General features: G+C 36.9%; 3 protein-coding genes across 4 annotated transcripts; 2 read left to right on the forward strand and 1 right to left on the reverse strand.

Annotated features, from left to right (window-relative positions):
* Window positions 1-139: 139 nt before the first annotated feature.
* Window positions 140-6,763, reverse strand: LOC114521768 (dnaJ homolog subfamily C member 2-like). Of its 2 annotated transcripts, XM_028542308.1 has the most exons (19): window positions 6,664-6,763; window positions 6,342-6,424; window positions 5,090-5,295; window positions 4,742-4,817; window positions 4,222-4,468; window positions 3,832-3,912; window positions 3,674-3,739; window positions 3,044-3,135; window positions 2,812-2,933; window positions 2,443-2,511; window positions 2,280-2,360; window positions 2,124-2,212; window positions 1,853-1,922; window positions 1,578-1,756; window positions 1,389-1,489; window positions 1,188-1,304; window positions 933-997; window positions 708-818; window positions 140-591 (listed from the first exon to the last, which is right to left on the reverse strand). In XM_028542308.1, exons 2-19 carry the CDS (start codon window positions 6,394-6,396, stop codon window positions 532-534), a joined length of 1,887 nt encoding a protein of 628 aa, XP_028398109.1. In that variant the 5' UTR covers window positions 6,397-6,424; window positions 6,664-6,763; the 3' UTR covers window positions 140-531. The 2 variants fall into 2 exon arrangements, with proteins under 2 accessions (XP_028398109.1, XP_028398108.1); XM_028542307.1 differs by lacking the exon at window positions 6,664-6,763 and having other exon boundaries at window positions 6,342-6,580.
* A 107-nt stretch (window positions 6,764-6,870) lies between these two features.
* LOC114521770 (lamina-associated polypeptide 2, isoforms alpha/zeta-like) lies at window positions 6,871-9,639 on the forward strand. The gene is made up of 5 exons (XM_028542310.1): window positions 6,871-7,196; window positions 8,208-8,379; window positions 8,477-8,593; window positions 8,688-9,021; window positions 9,156-9,639. The coding sequence occupies exons 1-5, from the start codon at window positions 6,975-6,977 to the stop codon at window positions 9,454-9,456; spliced, it is 1,146 nt and encodes a 381-aa protein (XP_028398111.1). The 5' UTR covers window positions 6,871-6,974; the 3' UTR covers window positions 9,457-9,639.
* A 681-nt stretch (window positions 9,640-10,320) lies between these two features.
* On the forward strand, window positions 10,321-18,364 carry LOC114521767 (calponin homology domain-containing protein DDB_G0272472-like). Its single transcript, XM_028542305.1, has 13 exons — window positions 10,321-10,568; window positions 11,182-11,558; window positions 11,821-12,029; window positions 12,396-12,529; window positions 13,140-13,395; window positions 13,462-13,698; window positions 13,837-15,207; window positions 15,502-15,791; window positions 16,142-16,379; window positions 16,516-16,735; window positions 16,909-17,031; window positions 17,356-17,565; window positions 17,690-18,364. The coding sequence occupies exons 1-13, from the start codon at window positions 10,512-10,514 to the stop codon at window positions 18,237-18,239; spliced, it is 4,272 nt and encodes a 1,423-aa protein (XP_028398106.1). The 5' UTR covers window positions 10,321-10,511; the 3' UTR covers window positions 18,240-18,364.
* Window positions 18,365-18,400: the final 36 nt, after the last annotated feature.

The raw sequence follows: 18,400 nt of genomic DNA on the forward strand, positions 1-18,400 counted from the left end.
TGTACTCTTCTGTTGATCATGGTAAATCCATTCGAGGCCAGCAAGACGTTAATCATATGAACTAAATACGAGACTTAGCTTCAAAACAGATGTAAATAAGTCAAAATAATGCAAACACAAACCCTTAGGCTCCCTCAAGGGTGTTTTAAATCAACTTATTTCAAGAGATCTTGTACGTGGATTTAGTTTATTTTCCTCTGTGTTTGCCAGATTTTTACTCAAATGTACATTTTATGGCTTTTTGATTCACTGGGGGAGATTTCAACTCGCCATTCTGCAAAACCAGAGATTGAGAACATTTCTAAGCTACTTACTCATTTCCAAGTTATTAAAGTACATCAACTGTGTCCTAAATCTTAAAACACTTGGTGAAATGCGAATGTAAATCGATGAAGAAAGCAGTCAAACGATTTTTAAGAAAAGTTGTAAGCCCTGCAGATCAGCTTAAACCTGTGACCATATTTAGCCCGGAGATGGTCAGGAGCATGGCTTGTAATATCTATTGCCCGCTGTATCCTAACTACCTTAAAACTACGTCTTATTTGTTCTTGCTGCAACTGATTTCTTTGCCTTTACCATTTCGACAAGATCCTACAGTAGACAGAAATGGAACTGAAGTGAAAATGGAAGGTAATAACAGAAATGGAAAATCGTTTCAGGAAAGCAGTGAATTGTAGCCAAAAAACGCATCAATCCTTGAATATCACCTTATATCTCCTCATGCATTCCTTTTTTGTTCTTCCTGGTACTTCTTCGGCGATCCTATCCCATCGTTCAGGAGTACTTGACGGGTACTTCCGAAGAGCATTTTCTAGCAGCTATGGTATGGAAATAGGTGAATCAATGCTCGGTGCAGTTCCAACCTTATCCAATTGTATAATGTTGTGAAGCGTTAACTGTCATGCCTCTTAATAATTTCCAAAAAATATTACCTTTTGTTCTTCCGTTTTCCACGTCCTTTCTACGGCAGGCGTGCTTTGTGCTGCGGCGGAACCACCTTAAAGAGCAAGAGTGTTTCATAAATATAGATATATAACAGTGTACAACAACAATTAGGCAAGGCTAATACAAGGCTGATACATTTTAGTAACAGCTTTAGCGGGGCATTAAAGGTGCCAATGAGAAGCAATCACAACTTAAACTAAGGAAACATTATATGATAGTTAGGCAACGCAAGCAAAACATACTGTTATCATATCTTTCAGTCGGGTTTGATGGACTTGGAGTGGAAGTCGATGGAGAAGAAAGAGTCTTGTCAAATTTGGCAAATGCGTTTTTATTTGCGTTTTCTATTTGTGTTGTGTCTAAAAATATAAACAAATATTAGTGTACTAGAATTCTACAAACAAATACTTTGTATGGTGTTGAAGACGTGGGCTGGCGCTTACCAAATCTTTGCAATTCTTTGACTTTCTTTATGACATGTTTTGATGTTTTTACAGCATTGCCTTTCGAATGATGGTTAATATATTCCGCTATGACTTCCCATCTAGAAAATGTTATAATGGATGCCTCAGATTTATGACTCTGTAAATGACTGTAGTGTAAACGGGGCTTGACTCTCTGATTTACTTCACCTTGTATTCGTTCCTGCAGGAAACAGTTTCACTGCTTTAATAAGAAGTTCCTGTTCGTCTTCACCCCACAATGAACTCGAACTGGTTTCGCTCCCATTCTCCTTGGCCGCCTTTTTTTCTTGAGCGGTTCTTGCAGCCTTTTCCTCTTCCAAGATTATCTCTTGTTTTAATTTATCAATCTGAAAAAGCCGGTTCAATTTTAAATATAGTCACACTTAAGGCTGCTTCACAACATCAACATCTGTTTTCTCAAAGTATCATAAAACTAGACATACCTCTTGCAGGAATAAATTACTAATATTATCTTTATTTTCCTGTTTAAAAGATTCTCGTAAATCTTGTAATCTACAAACGACAAAAATGTTCGTTAACTGCATTCCTGCTTGTTAAATTGCCCGAGTTTAGAGTGTAAAGTCGTGGCGATTGATGTGCTCTAAAATAGCATTGAGGCCAAAATTGAAATTATGTTGTATTTGTCAACAATCTCAAATGAATTAGTTTGATCATGATATTTTAGCACTCTTATTGTCCAAATATTTCACTCACCTATCTAATGTTAATGTTTCTAGTAATTTTTCTGTTAATTCCATTTTTTCAACCAAGTCTTTCTCATCACATGAAAAATAATTATGCTCCTAAAAGACGATATTTTTGTTCCTTTAATCCAACATTAGTTTTATATACAGCCATTCATCCACTTACCTTACAAAACGTTCTTATACTTTTCTTTTCTTTTTTTAAGGCATTCTTAAGTTTATCTTTTTCCTTCTTCGCGGCTTGCGCCTGTAAACATGATATTGAGAAGCCATTCAACGTGAAATGGTGAAGTAGAAAAAAAATAGTGTGCGTTGATTCTTAAAATTACTTTTTCCTTAGCTTCTTGTTCTTCTTTTTCTCGTAAAATTCTCTCCGCTTCAAGAGCCTCCTGTCTTTTCTGATATACATGTAAAAAAAAACACAATAGCTTGGATAGAAAATCAACAATAGTGTAGCGGTTGTCGGCACATGAGCAGCAGGTAAAAAAACTTAAGTTGTGTTTCGTTCTGTGTGTCAGTGAAGTTTGATTTCTGTAATATGTATTTCAGATTATAATCCATGCATGCTCTGTTAAAAAGTCTTGCCTCTGGTCCAACATTCTCCGGATATTTCCGTGATAAATCAAACGCTCACAACAGATTTGATAAAGCTATTGCAGATTGTTCTATTTAAATCAGTAAAATACACTTAAAAGTACCTTTTCCTGTTCTTCAGCTGCCAATCTCACTGCTTCTTCTTTTGCTCTTCTTTCCGACACCTTTCTTTCTTTCTCTTCCTCGCGAAATTTCTTCAAACGAGGATCACAAGCGTAACAATTGTCTGAAAACAACGAGAAGAATATGAACCAGACCGCAAATAATCATTCGGTAAGACCATGAGTCATATTAACCCAATGTTATGAAAGCCAGTTCGTTTATACTTTGTCTTACCAACTAAAGTTCTTAATCTTGTTGTTTCTTCTTTCTTCCGTTTCTGCCTCATGGCTCTGTTTTGTTTTTCCATCCACCTACGTTCATCACGACTTCACAAAAATGGAAAATTTTAAAAAGATCAGACAGATTGAAGTTAATGAGTTCACGGCAACCAGGTGTATAATCCATCGTAATTATCGCTAATCTGGTTTTAATAAATGAAAGTAATCACGAAACAAAGATTAACTTTCGTGAGTTAACTTTCAGAGTAGCGATAATTACGATAGATCAGACAGAGTTAGCTTTAGGACGTAAAGGTGGTGAAGAAATGGCACGTCCATAAATGGACGCATCAAGATATGGAGCGCTGAACCCCAAAAAATAACACCAAAACAATGCAGATTTTGAGCTTGCTGAGGCCACTTGCCTAATCCTCTAACCTTAAACAAACTGGAAGGTCACTTCCTATTACATTATGTTATGTAGTCAACACGAGGTGTAGAAGTCGTTACTTATGGTTTCGTGTCGTTAATTATTTTGGAGTTTTGTGTCGTTAATCATTATGTTTTATGCTGTCATATTTCTTGACAAGTGTAGCTGGTGTTATTTATTGTTTGGTAAAACTACTTTTGTAAAAAAATAACAAACCTTTGGCCTTTCTCCTTTTCTTCTTCATCCAAATATGAAAATTCTCTCCATGATTCAAAATCATACCTGACAAGATTTTTTCATTTTATATTATTTCGATGTACACCTATGAAACAAACTTTAGAAAAAAATTAAGAGCTGTGTTTAAAGCAACACACCAAAATTTGTAAAACTCATCCACATCTTCAAAAGTCGAGTCTTCATCTCCAAGACATGGTACTTTCTGCTCACATGACCACCTGCAATGAATGATAAAAATTGTGTAGAAGCACAAAAACTTCCATCAGGGATTAAAAGGGCAATATACAAAGAATCTAGTTCATTCATTAACATATATTTTCAAACATGTTTATCAAGGTTTATGTTGTACAATTCACAAAATCGTTCGGGGTTCTTTTTACACAGATCTTTGTTCACTTATCCTGCTTTCTTACTCTGAGAAAATCCTGCCTTAAGACATTAGCACTAGACCATGTGATATTCATTTAAGCACGGTTAATTTAAGCCTCCCTATCGTTTCATTACATTTAAGAAGCAAGGAAACTCACCGGGAATTTGCATCAAAAACAGGGCCAAAAACTTGGTAAAAATTTATTTTGGAATTTGGGTTAACAGGTGGGACGTAATCATCAAATGTTGGATCAATGCTGTCATAAGCCCGTCGTTTTGCCTTGTTCATTAAGATTTCTCCTGCTTTAGTTATACATGTGAAATATTCCTGAACAGCATCTAAGTGCATCTTAGATTTACGAGAATGACTCTTATCAGGATGATGTTTGAGAACCATTTTCCTGTCTAATGAAAAATGCAAAATTAAAATATGATAGGCAGTAGGGGCATAGTTAGAAGTTGAAACAGCATGATTAGAAGTTATGGATTCCCTAGCTAGGTTTGAGTCCCAATGTCAGTCTATTAATACTTCTTGGGTGCTGCTGCTGCTGGTATGTGAATTTAAAAAGATGGATGCTGTTGTGTATTATGCACAAATGTGCATGATAATTATTTGTGCGTAAATAATTGCACAATAGTTAATATAAGAAACCAGCTTCAATCCAATTATATACTTACAAGCTCTCTTTATGTCATCTTCAGTAGCTCTATATCTTCTATTTTTTAAACCAATTACTTTGTAATGATCTTGCTCCTAGAGTGAAGATATTATTTCTTATATACCTAATACTATTACATTTCTTATACCTATACACATTGTTCAACCTTGTACACAGGTAAATGAAAGATACCCAGCATATATTACACATTGTTCTGGCTATGGAACCTAATATGTGATAATTAAGGCATTTTACTTTGGTAGAAGTGTAATATATTCATGCAAGTCAGTGCTTTAGAATATTAACCAGAAGAAAATAATATTGCATGCAAAGTCATATTGAATTATTTCCTAGACATTAACATTACCTTCCACTCCTTGGGATCCAGAGTGAGTAGATATCTCTCATCTTCACTATCAGAACTTGATGAACTACTACTTTCTTTTTTATCTGCATTATTTTCATTTGAATTCTCACCAGGTTCAGAACTTGACAGAGACACATTTCTTCTACTGCGTGAAATGTAAGCTTCAAACCATCGTCCCACAGGCTCAACCTCTTGCAAAATTGGAACTGTGGATATTAAGAGATTAGAAATCAAGTTGACAAATTGCAACATTAGCATTTAGTTATACATTCAACACTGAATATAACCAGTTCAGAGCAATAATTTAGTCGTCCTGATTTATATGTTGGGCCACCGGCCATAACATAAAAATGATTTATAGGATCACAATGTAGAAGCAAGATTGGTATAATATCAATAAGGGGCACCGGAACCACAGGGGCAGCTGCCCCCCCTGCCCTTTGCTTACGGGGCGAGCAGGGGCAGCCCTGTGCTACCATATAAAAGCATCATAAATTGAACATTTAATCATGATGCCTACTTTTCGCATATATTGAAAATGTGTTCTCCCATGGATTTGCAAGTTCGCATTGTACGTGTAAATTTGAGTTTCCTCTTCGTGTGGTTGCTAAGGTAAAATGAATGTGCCTTTTTCTAAAACTCTGCCCCCGCCACCTTAAACTGCTTCCGATGCCCATGATATCAATAGAAATGTAACCAGCCACACAATGTATGCTGGGTAGACTTGGCAATTTTGAATGACCAATTTCATGCATAGATGAGCACAGAATAGCCTATATGTCTGAGCTCCCTAACATAGAACATGGCCTGCCTCTATGGTATATAATTTGGGTCTTTCATCCATTGGCTAGATAGTAAACCACTCAACTTGTTCTAAATATGGGAATTTGTTTTAAATATGTTGGGTTGCAAAGAACTAAAAAAATATTAAAAAAATACCCTAAGACGATTTTATATTGAGTTAATATAAAAAGGCCATTCTCAACATCCTAGCTTACGGGTAAAAATAAAATACACCGTTCAGGTCACGCCCAAACCACACAGTTCACACCAACACCGTTGTGCCGAAAAATGTTGTAATGCATCTAACAAATTTGTCCAAATAATTGAAATAAATGGCCCTTCCAAACTCGCTATAAACCATAAAAGTACATGTCGACACGTTTCATAAATAGGAGATAATATTGTGTGTTAAATGTTAATTTATACGTTTAGTTTATTGTTACAGTACAATTTTTCCCGTAAAACGTACCACAGAGTTTCCCCAAAACTATGGTCTTTTCATCTGCATTTGCTGAAGGTAACATGTCAAATATTTATTGGGAATCACCAATTCTTTAAACGAAATATGTCATATTTTTAGTAAAAGCTTCAACCAGTAGATCACAATGGTTCAAACCAATGCTAATGGTAATAAAATCAATAAAAACTCTGCTTCACAACCATGGTTCAATCAAAACTGATCAAAACCCATCTACCATCTTTGTACATCAAGATTGCGGGCTCTGGCCACTCAAACTTGTATGTACTTTCAATATACAGGACTGTGCCCAAGTAACCTATAAAAAATTCACCTCAAAACAAAAAGTCTAGTTCTTATGTTGATGTTTTACTAAAAAGGAAATTAGAAATTAGAATATACTTAAAAAATTGAAAGACGAATCACAAATAATACGTATAAAAAAGCGAAAAATAAAATCACGTTCACCTACGGATAAAACGCTAAACATGATTGGCCAGTTCTTCTCGCTACCGCCAATCAAGGATGAGCTTTTATAACAAAATTGAACTAAACTGTTCGTCTTTTATTTAGCGTCCCTCTCCGTTCCGTTTGTTTAGTTTTAAAAGCGAAATAAACCGAGTGTCTTTTCTACGTTTTTTGGCCATGTCGAAGGCGTTTCATGACCCTAGTTTGCTTACGAAGGACCGCTTGAAGAGGGAATTGGAAAGCAGCGGTGTAAAGCTGCCACGAGGCGACCAAAAGAAAGAATTTTACGTTAAACTATACCGCGAGAATTTGTCCCCAGAGTCCGGACAACACAGCTCTCTAAACGGTGAATTCAGTTCAGATGACGATGGAGACTTTAATAATTCTCCAGAAGCTAAGGTATATTTCAGGGGGGAAGGATTTACTATGCAAAACTTTTCATTTTCCTTGCTTTGTGTAATTAGTCTATTATGTAAGTATTTTAATACATTTTATACACTTTCGCATTTTTGGAAATAATTTGCATTTCGGGTTTCGTTTTGACGGTTATTAGCCTCATGATTTTAATGTCTATTGGCGTGTTTTTATATGAACGATTACGAGCCATTCTTGTTAACATGATTGGCTTTTATAAATGTTTTTTCTTAAATCAATGGCGAGCTTGTTTAGATAAACTGTGGGTATAATTATTACAGGGTTTTTTATATACATTCATGCTGAGCGAATGCGGCGTTAATAGGTATGAATTTATGTACAAGAGCGATCGATACATATTTTCATAATTGTGCAATAAAATTCCAACAGCAACTTAACAAATCCACTTTATTGCATTCCTTGAGGCTTTATTCACCACAAACCACTGACTAGTTAGGGTACCTGTAACCTTTGTGTCATCAGAGATGCTGTAAACAGTAGTTTGGCCTTATTGACTTGAGATATGACATTAGTCCTACTGTCAATTTTTTGATCTAGCGAAATAAATCTGGGTTTAAATTACATTAAAGCACTTCATACAACCAGCAGCATTCAAGAATTGACTTTAGATCACTCATGGCAATGCATCTATTCAAATGCAATGTCTTTAGTTGGAATTCAATTATGATAATATTAAAAATATACAATATACTGATTGGTTAGGAGTAGTGCAATGTTTAAATAGTACAGTGAAAAAGCAGTAATAGAAAGCAAATTGTTTTTGCCAAGCAAACAGCTGATAATTTTTATGTATATTATTAATAAGTAATAGTAATATGGTTTCTGGAGACTTCAAATTGCACTTAATTATATTCCAACCCTTATGATAATCTCTGTAAAGCTCACTTGTGTATGTTTTTTCTCAAATTCCACTTGATAACCTATAGTAATAGAGACTTTCGAGAAGTTTTATATATACTGAATTTTTTACTTTAGCAAATAGTACCGCGATCAAGTCGTAGTATAAAAAAAGTTGCATCTAAAGATATTGTGAGTGCAGACATTAAATCCATGACAGATGATGAACTTAAACAGGAGTTGTTAGCATTGGGCTCACCTGTTGGACCAATCATGGACAGTACAAGAGGACTTTATGAAAGAAAACTAGGTACAGTATAAATCCTTGTAAAATACAAATGAGATTGAGAATTTAGTCATGGTAGTGTAAACATTATATATATATATATATTTTCTCTTCTCATTAGCGAGAATGCGAGACAGTTTGCCAAGCAATGGTACTATGACAATAACAAAATCTGAGTTTTCTGATGACAACTTTGATGAGTATGATGTACGAGATGAGGAAAGTGCTCCAGATGAGGGTAAAATAACACTTATTTTTTCACGTACTACTTTACTATGCATTTTTAGCTGAAGTTGAGGGAAACTATATGATATCAAACCCTTTTCTTCTAGAGTTCTTTTACAAACACCAAGAAAGAACTACACCAAGTGGAGCCAACTTTGGTCGAAGTTTCACAAAAAACTTTCAAGATACCACCTCAAAGAAAGAAGTCACCCGAGACTTTTCTGTTTCCTCATCACGAAACGTTGAACGGAGCAAAACATTTGATCGCAAAACTATGAACAAAGTACGCACAAAGAAAGGAGATAAATTTGAGGAGAAGAATTGGTCCAGTTCAACTAGTAATGAGAATGGAGAGGAAGATGATGGTGATGGCGATGATGATGTATTACAACAGTTACCTGGCTTGCCTTCAAATTTCCAACAAGCATTGACTGCTGCAAGGTTGGTAGATTTTTATATGGTTGCCATGAAATGAAATTCATGTTAAGTTCGAGTTGTCTTGATCCTAGTGAAGTATTTGAGTGAAAAACGTACCTGAAAATGATTTGATCTTGCCATATGCTTTTATTATTTAGATTTAGTCCAGACAAATCAGCTGCAGCACCAGCCACAGAGGTACGGGCACGACGCTCGCAGCAGCAGACTTCTGAATCCATTCCTGAAAATATTCCTGAAACTAAACCTGCAGAAGAAAAACCAAAAACATCAAAACAAAACACCTCAAGAAAATTACGCTGGGTATTGTTGATTGTTATCTTACTTTTGATCACATTCGCAGCTGCTGTCGTGTATAATTTTGAGAAACTGCCTGCTTTGGGTAAACTCACTCACTCTGCTTTGCCTGGATCATCGCAGAGTGGTAAAAATTCCACATAACATTTTCATGCACAAGTTCTGTTTATAGCTTAGTATAAACTGCATAGCAGAGTATATACTGTTTGTACAAAATTCATTACAACTACATTTTCCATTAAAATTATGCAGAAATATACATTAAGATGACTTTGTGTTTATATCTTGGCAACAACTATAATCAAAGGAGTGTTTAGTTCTGTAAAACTCACCCAAATGCAGAATAGAAAAACGCAAAGGCAACAACAGATGGTGTTCTTGCATGGCCACATTGTACATGTTGGGTATACCATAATTCTAGCCAGTGATCACAATAGCTGGTCTGGTATTCTGATGTAAAGAAAAAACATAGGAAGATGTTGTATTTAATCACCAAACTATAAACCCAAATAAAGTTCATCTTCAGGGTAGATTTGAACCCAGCGTAGACTGGAATACCAAGAATTTTTCTGGTGGGCCTTCCTTCAGCCTGTTTCTTCATGTGACCCTATAGCCTATGCCACCTTGCTATATTGGAAGTGGAAACTTGGCCCAATAAATACTTGCATTTTTGCTGAAATACACAGCTCCTTAGAAGGACCTCCCCTATCCCAACTGCTCACATGTTTCGTCTGGTACTGCTCTTATATGGGGAGCTACTGGTACGCACGGAGGGGGGAGGCCCGAGGAGGTGGTTCCGCAAAAGCGAACACCATTGTTGATGTCACTTTTATTGTACTTTGCGTTCAAAGAGGAAAATATGTTTCGTTACTTTCGTACGCACAAAATAGATGATCAGCCTTAATTCTCTTTGCGATGGCCGATGGCACAAGAACAGTGGCAGTCAAAATTTGAGTGGCACCCGCACGACCCGCGCAAATATAGCCCAATATCAGGTAAAAAAATCATTGAAAAAAAATAACTTGGTTGTCAGGGTAATAACATTGACGGCGTCTAATGATGGCGTCTATTTACAAACAATGTAACAAATGAACAACTGATTCCATCTTTGATCGTAGCCTCTCCATATTCTGCTACTTTGGTCGTCACGTCCTGAAAATACTTATGATGCTTTGTTTTTAATTTTTTTTTGGATTTCGATGTTTTCCTCTCTTGTAAAGGGGAATGGGCTATGGGATGGACATTTGGAAGACGAGGTTTTTCACGATTTTTTTGTTACTATAAATGTGTTGCTTTATATCTTTTTCTTGATCAAAGTATTGATTGTATTGTATTTACTTTCATACCAAAAGAATGATTACAATATGCACTATGCAGTTTAGAACAATCTGTTTTTGTCTTTAATCGTTTGAACTATTGTACTCCCGCTGGGATAATGTTCTTTTTTTATTTGTTCCTAAATGAAGGGCAGGAGGGGGTGTTTAACCCATTAACCTATAATCTCCCCTCTTTATTAGTTAAATATCATACTGGTAGACAGAATAAAGGAAGAATTGGTTAGCCTGCATGGGAACATAAATGCAACTTTGTAAGATAATTGTTATAAATAATATATGCAATCATTCCAACTAACTAGATGATGCTACACATTTCAGGCAAAAGGGGAGAGTACTATTGATATAACAGAGAAAAGATAAAATCATGTATACTTCATATTTCGACTAGAAATCACAAGTTGGTTATTGTTTATGACCAAGCAGTCAGTGTTCCTATATTAATATAGTTAATATAGTTTGTTCAGCACTTGATTAAATGAAGAATATTATCACAATAAACATTCCTTAAAGTTAGTTTTCAAAACCTCTATAGTCAACTCTGGACAGCCTACTTCCATCCATACATGAAACAGCAGAAAGCAGGAAAGCAAAGCTACCACCAACAGATGCAATTGATATAAGTGACACTCAAAACCAGGTCCTTAAACTACCAAAAACTTATCTAACACGAAAAGGTGCCATTTTACTGTTTGCTGCCCATCATGCCAGAAAGAATCATGAAAGTGAAAAACAAAATAAAAATATTGAAAACAGCAGGGGTGAAGGTCTAGGGCAAGTTGAAGAGCAAATTCCACCTCATCAGAAAAGGAAACTTTTTCTGGAGTTTCTTGATGTGTTTCTCAAAGATCAAGACACAAACAAACAAGAAATCTCCAGGCCAATTGATCAAAAACAAAATAATTCAATAAGGTATGTGCATTAGGTATAGGTACTGCCTTTTGTAGTGAGCTAGCTCTATATACGAAAGTTATATTTGCATGTCATCATGAGCTCAAGATAATTTACATTACCATTGGTGGTACTATCATCAAAGGGGGTAGGTTGGGTATCCAGGGCCAAAAACAGGATATTTTCCCAGGGCCAGCTCTATTGTTGCCTCATATTCTAAACTAGCTTCATTATGCAACCAAATTCTGGCCGAAATGTATACTATACTGTTATTTCATTTCAGCAAACATGTAGAAGACCAAACTGAAAATGTTTTCAAAGTTTTATCACGTCCAAAATCAATCAATTCATTCTACAACCATCATGAGACTCTCGTCAAAAGACCAAAAGAAAGACCAAAGACTGTACCAGTTAATGTCCTCCCTAAAGAAGCTGAACAGATTAAAGCACATCCAAGAATAACTAGTGGTAAACCGTGCCCTCCGATACGAGGTTTGTCTTCCAACATTGGAGAGAAAGTAAAGAAATTGGATGAACTATTTTTCTAACAATAGCCCAAACCAACAAATGCCATGTTTTAAACTTGGCCTACTCGAACAGAGCGGTGAGATCGTGTCTCTTGTAGAATGTAGTGTATTGATTCCTAAAGCTCTCTATAGCGAGGACTAACAGTTGAGTTTTATATATAAATTCAGTAAATTCTACCCCCCGCTGATTACCCCCGTTGATAGCTCAAATGTGCTACACTACAGCCATGCAGGTCTGCAGTCGTTACGGTGATTACTGAGAATGATAGATGACTTACCCTGACCAAGCAACGCATTAATGAATACGTTTTTTCGTTTGTTAAACTTGTAGCCCTGGGTAAACTTCCTTGCAAACTCACGCGTACCGACTTGGAAAAGACAACCAATTTTCTCCAGTTGCCCTCACAAGAAAATCATCATACAAGACAGCTTACCACTCCTTACTGTAGCATTACCAACGAGATGGTCAGTACTTCTGAGCTAAGTTACTGTATAATACCATACACTACAGGGTGTCTCGGGAACTGACTCCAATTGTTCGCTTATTAATTAAAATAATGACGTGCATGAAATTCATAAAATTGTATTCCATTGTATTCATAAATTTAACAATACGGTGTCTGAACAAAAGTATCCCCTTCAAAATTTTGTTGGGAATTGAATGCCTTGTTATTTTCTTAAAACCACGAGTGCGTAAAACCAATAATTTCAATCAGGCATTCAGATTCAAACGAAATACTGGTAGAGCCTTTGATAGCAAATGTAAATGTGGCTGGAGTGTGTCAGTAAAGCATACTCCTGATATACCATCAGAACCTATATTAATTCCTTGAAAACTAAAATTTTGTACTATATAAACAAAAGTAAATTTCTTGAGAAATTCCGTGGTCGCGTTTTTTTTTATATTACGCGCCGGTTATTGTTTAAGAAACTTGCATAAAAATAGGCATATCAGGGTCATGCCGAGGGCGTTAACTGCCTAACTATAATATATAATGATCATCTTAACGAAACAAGAAAACAGTAATAAATAAACTTGAAAAGTCTACAGTATATTTTATACTCTTAATTCCAGGACGACGTGACCAGTATCCCAAACTCAAACTCTGAGTATCATTTTGAACGATTGGAAAAAGCAAGCCGAGCAGCCTCGAGTACGTCAAGATACTCAACATGGTGGGCTATGGATGATATATCACTTGGTTACTATGACAACGATGTTCAGGATGACGACGACGACGACGAACACCTAGAATGCATCGAGTGTCTGTCAGAACAAAGAAGCGAGATTTGTCGTACGACTTCGTCGGATATCAAGGCTGACATATTAGGTGCGTTTTTGTCTAATTCGTACGTTGTTTTTTTTTCACTGAAAACACGACTTGCACTTTATATAGTTCCTCTCAAACGAGAAATATCTGAGCCAGGAAATGAGGTAGAAGATATGGATGAACAAGTAAAGTTTTACAAGGGGATGAATGCGTCCTCTTTCGACTCAGATTTAAATGATCCTCGCGCTTTTAAAGAAGATAAATTGTATTCTGAGAAGTCCAGGAAAAGTCGCGTTAAAAGCGCGCCAGTTTTGGCAAATCACACGTCAAGATGTCCGCGGAAAACTTATAGTTATAGCGCAGGTATAAACGATTTTGTTGCCTTTCACTATACGTAGCAACACTTTGTGTAAAAATATGTTGCCCCACGTCATCTCACCAGCTTGCTCATGAGAATATTGACCTAGTTTTTGACATGCGCGTATTCTTCTTTCCTTTGAGGTCAAACAAGGCCTTGCTCTTCACTAATTCACGCGGACACTTGTGAGTACAAAAACCTTCAAACGAAGGCTTGGCAAAGAAATTATTCTGTACGAATTCCAAGTGCTGCATCTTACTATGACGACAACGAAGACGATATTACCACACCCGAAGATATTTCAGAACAACCGACTAGGAGAAACTCTGATCCATTTACAGAAATTGGCAGTACAACTTTGTTCTCAGGGCCTCTCGGCTTAAAACACGGCGTAACACTCAGTAGCAATGAGAACGATGATGATAGTGATACTCTGGTGTTGACTCAAGAAACCTCTCATATCGCTTTATTTCAAGGACATTCATTGGGTGATGGTGAAGATCCTAAAAACGATGTTAAAACAAATGAACCATATGCTATCAAAGATGAAAAGTATGATGATTACAAGTTTGAAAACTGTATAAAAAACGATAAGGATACGACAGTTTTTAAACCGGCTAAGAAGGTTGTTGAACGGAATGCAAAGTCGGACAAAGAACATATAAAGACTAGAAAGAAGATAACAGGAAATATGAGGGATGAGAAAAAACAGGAGCTCAAGGGCGCAAAGCTAGTTAACACTGTGGAATCAGATTTTGTAGAGGTCCAGATTCTTGATGTCATTTCGCAAGCACACCAAGAACGCAGGAATAAAGCTAATGATGATGAGGTTTCGGGAAATGCTACGTCTTTTATCTTTGAATCTCGAAGCACAGAGTTGGGTGAAGAAATCCAAAAAGAAAATATTAGTAGCGATGTCGCCGAGGTTTTGGGGAGCGTGAATGAGGAATATCTTCCTTATGAAGGAACTCATGTTAATACGCCCCAAGAAGAATGTCCCGTTAAGGAAACAGTTTTGGAAGAGGAACTCGACCGTTGCAGTGATAATGTACTAGCTAGTTATTCCAAAGATGAATATACTATTAAAGAAATTCCTTCCACTGAAGATTCATTTACCACAAATGCTCTTCCACCTTGTGAATCATCACAAGTTAATGTCAAAAGTGATGAGAGATCTAATACAAGCGAAACAAACGAGGACAAATATGACCTGACCGCAAAGACACTTCATCCCGATATAGCTGAAGTTCAAGGGACTAAAACAAGTCTCGAATCAAACGAGACACCTGAAATTTATGTACGCGAGGTTCAGTTGACCTCCGAGACAGATAAGCTCATTCAGTTGGCGGGAATTCGGGAGTCAGATTCCAGAGTTGAACAACAAAACGTCGATAGGATGACTACAGAACCAGAACCACATTATATCTCACAAACGAAACGCGAGGAATCTTCCATGACAACCAACATGACGCCAGAGAAAAGCCTCGCGGATTCAGAAAAGGCTGAGATGAAAGGTAAGCGAAACAATAATATGAGATATTAAAAATTTAAATCTCACTACTTGGTTAACTCTTTCGGGCAGTCAAGGAACTCTTAACACTGTAATTAGTGAGCTTAAGCAAGCGACGTTTTTGACAACACAAACGGCATGAGTAACGCCAAAAGACTGGGTCAAGGATTGTGATTGGTGAAAAATAAAAACTTTACTTCCGGTCAACGTACGTGTTGTCAAAAACGTCACTTGCTTAAGCTCACTATTATAATTCAAGCAACGTAACCATAGCGGTGACATTTTTCTGTGACATTAGGGTCGTTTGATATTCAACAAGATGCAGTCACGAGTGAGAAAAATTCCGAAGGAAACTCGCGAAAGGAGAATTCACGAAATAAACCAAAGCAGGACCAGAGTTCCAAGACCAAGGATAAGGGCAAAGGAATGAGAGCAGAGAAGACGAAAGGTGATAAACTGGATGTTAAAGGTGTGGGAAAAGCTGAGAATAAAGTAAATGAAGAAGAAGATAAAATGGAAGTGAAAATCCAAAATAAAGTGGATTTGTCTGATCTGGTGGTGAAGAAAGGCAACAACAAAACTACCAAGGTTAGTTTTAAATCATGTCGCTTTTTTACGACAGTTCAGAAGAAAAATCGACAGAAAGTGAGTATAGACATAAAACAGTTCAAAAGTGAGAATAGACAGAAAACTATTCAAAAGTTAGTATAGACAGTATCCATGTATCCTTTGAAATAATCAATTCATAACAAATTCTGCTTCACGCTTTTCTGATCCACGAGGACCGCTTTACCTTTATCATTAAACGACCAAAACAGAGGATGAAGGACAATAAGATTTGTTTAAATATCTGGCAGAAATGTCATAGATTGGATTACTAAAATTATATTTCTATGGTAAGTTCGGTGTACTTTATCATGTTCCTATTTTTTTTATAGAAATCGAAAGCAAAATCTCCTAAAATGTCACGAAAAACGGCTCCGGCTCTCGACCAAATAGAGCCAGAACCAAGGCTTAGTATGATTCCTAAAGTTGACGAAACTCTGATTAAAATGATAGAAAACCCTGACGGCGGCAGTCTGGAGTTGAGTGAGGAAACATTGAATCAGTTCGCGCCTGTGCAGGACTTCCAAGATCCAGATGTTCTAACTTCATTAGAGTCGGGCAAAACTACAGGTAAACCTAAGCTTTACAATGAAGTAAATTGCCTTTAGCTTTTGGTGGTGAAATAATCAAGTTCGGGCGTGAAAGTAAACTTGGTGAAACGATATTTGTTGGTCCTTTGGCCTTAGCCATATTTTTAAAATTCTAGATGCCTTTTCTCCTTCAAAAGTCAAGAAAAGTAGTAAAAAAGCGGGGAAAAAGAAGGGCAAGGCTGCTGAAGGCAATGCAGAAGAAACAAGAGATGCTGGTGAGGAACGAAAGACAAAAATTGCAGAAGACAAAGCTAGACAAGATGAACAGATGAAGTTATTGAAAGAAAGAGAAGAAGAGCAACATAGATTAATGGAGGAAGCCAAAGAAAAGCAGAGGTAGGAGTTTCTTATCTAGATGTTAATTTACAATGATGCTTGCTGTGCAGATTCCTAGCCTACTCTTGAAGAACACACTTTGTCAATGTACGTTCTGATCTATCGACCAGCTGGAAATTGATACGATTATTTGTAAAATATGGTTTAATAAATGAGTTCTTAATATTCTATAGAGCAATAGACGAGGAGAAAGGCAAACGGTTAGCGCAGGAGGCCGAAGCGAGAAGACAAGAGGAACAAGCAGAACAGGATTTAAAAGAAGCGAAGAGAAAAGCAAAAGAAGAACGAGAGAAAAGGTACTGGATTCTAGTGCACGTGTTGTGCACGTGTTGTACAACCACAGGTCACTGTTTAATATTTAAAGTTCATCCAGTTATGACAAACTAGATCATGAACTTTTCTTGTAATTCATATTTAACGCGTAGCACAAATAATCCTATCATAGTTCGAAAGATAATGGTTGAATCACACTTATGAACATGGCGTTCACTTGACCCCATAAGGGAATAATCAAAGCTCACGTTTTCCAAAAATGAACTAGCTATCTTATTGCACAATTCAGCTGTCCCGTTTGAACAAATATGATATTAATATTTGTCACTTTTTGCTTCATATTTCAGACGAGAAGAGGAAGCTGAAAGAAGGAGAATGGAGGTCCAGAGGAAACGGGAAGATAAAAGAAGAAGAGAATTGGAAATACAAAAACGGGAAGCGGAACTTGAAAAGCAACGCGTGGATCGTGAACAGAGAATGGAAGAACTGCAGGCGCAGAAAGATAGAGAACTTGAAATGGAAAGAATTGCTGAAGAACAAAGACAAGAGGAGGAAAGGTTAGTCGAATATAACAAAGCTTGTGTAGTTTAACTCCAATCCAGGTAAAAGACATTTATTCTAACATCTGCTGTTCTTTGCTGTTCTAAGTAATCTTACCAAAGATTTTCAATTTTTTCACAGGCGTCGACTGCTTGAATTAGATGAAGAAAAACGTTTGGAAGACGCGAGAATCCGCGAGGCTGAAGAAGCGGTTCAACGAATGGCGCGCGAACGCGAATACCGCGAACAAATGCGCAAAATTGCCGAAGCACAACAGGCTAAACTAGAAAAACTGGAAATGGAGCGGCGCAAACAGGAGGAAGAAGAACGCGCTGCCATTGAGAAAGAACGCATACGATTAGAAGAAGAAGCGCAGATGCGTGAAGAAGCGGAGCTTGAACGTGTTCGCGAATTGCGTCAGAAGGAAGCAATTGCGCGTATCCGTGCCGCGCACGAGGCCTCCAAGAGAAGAGCCTGGGCACTAAGGAGGAGAGCACAAAACATGGAAAGAATGGCAAGTCTCAGATTCACCAGACAATCCCAGAAAATGACCGAGGCCTTTACTTTCTCTTATCATGTTCAAATACCACGTGAGGTCTGGGAATTACCATATGATTGGAACTCAAAGAAGAAGAAGAAAGGATCATTTAGACCCGCGAGAAAAAGACAAAACGGCGGGAAGACGACGTAGTGCTATAGAGATCATCCTCGTTCCCAGGGCCTAGCTCCGTTAGATAGAAAATAGTTATCTAGCTATAGTGTGAAAAAACTATGAAAATATCACTCATGAAATGTTTGCAGACTAATATTTATTTAACGCTGTGTTTTTACAAACATATTTAATGTTCGTAA

This window comes from Dendronephthya gigantea, unplaced genomic scaffold, assembly GCF_004324835.1.
Source record: "Dendronephthya gigantea isolate DGI-Jeju-01 unplaced genomic scaffold, DenGig_1.0 000021F, whole genome shotgun sequence".
NCBI lineage: Eukaryota > Metazoa > Cnidaria > Anthozoa > Malacalcyonacea > Nephtheidae > Dendronephthya > Dendronephthya gigantea.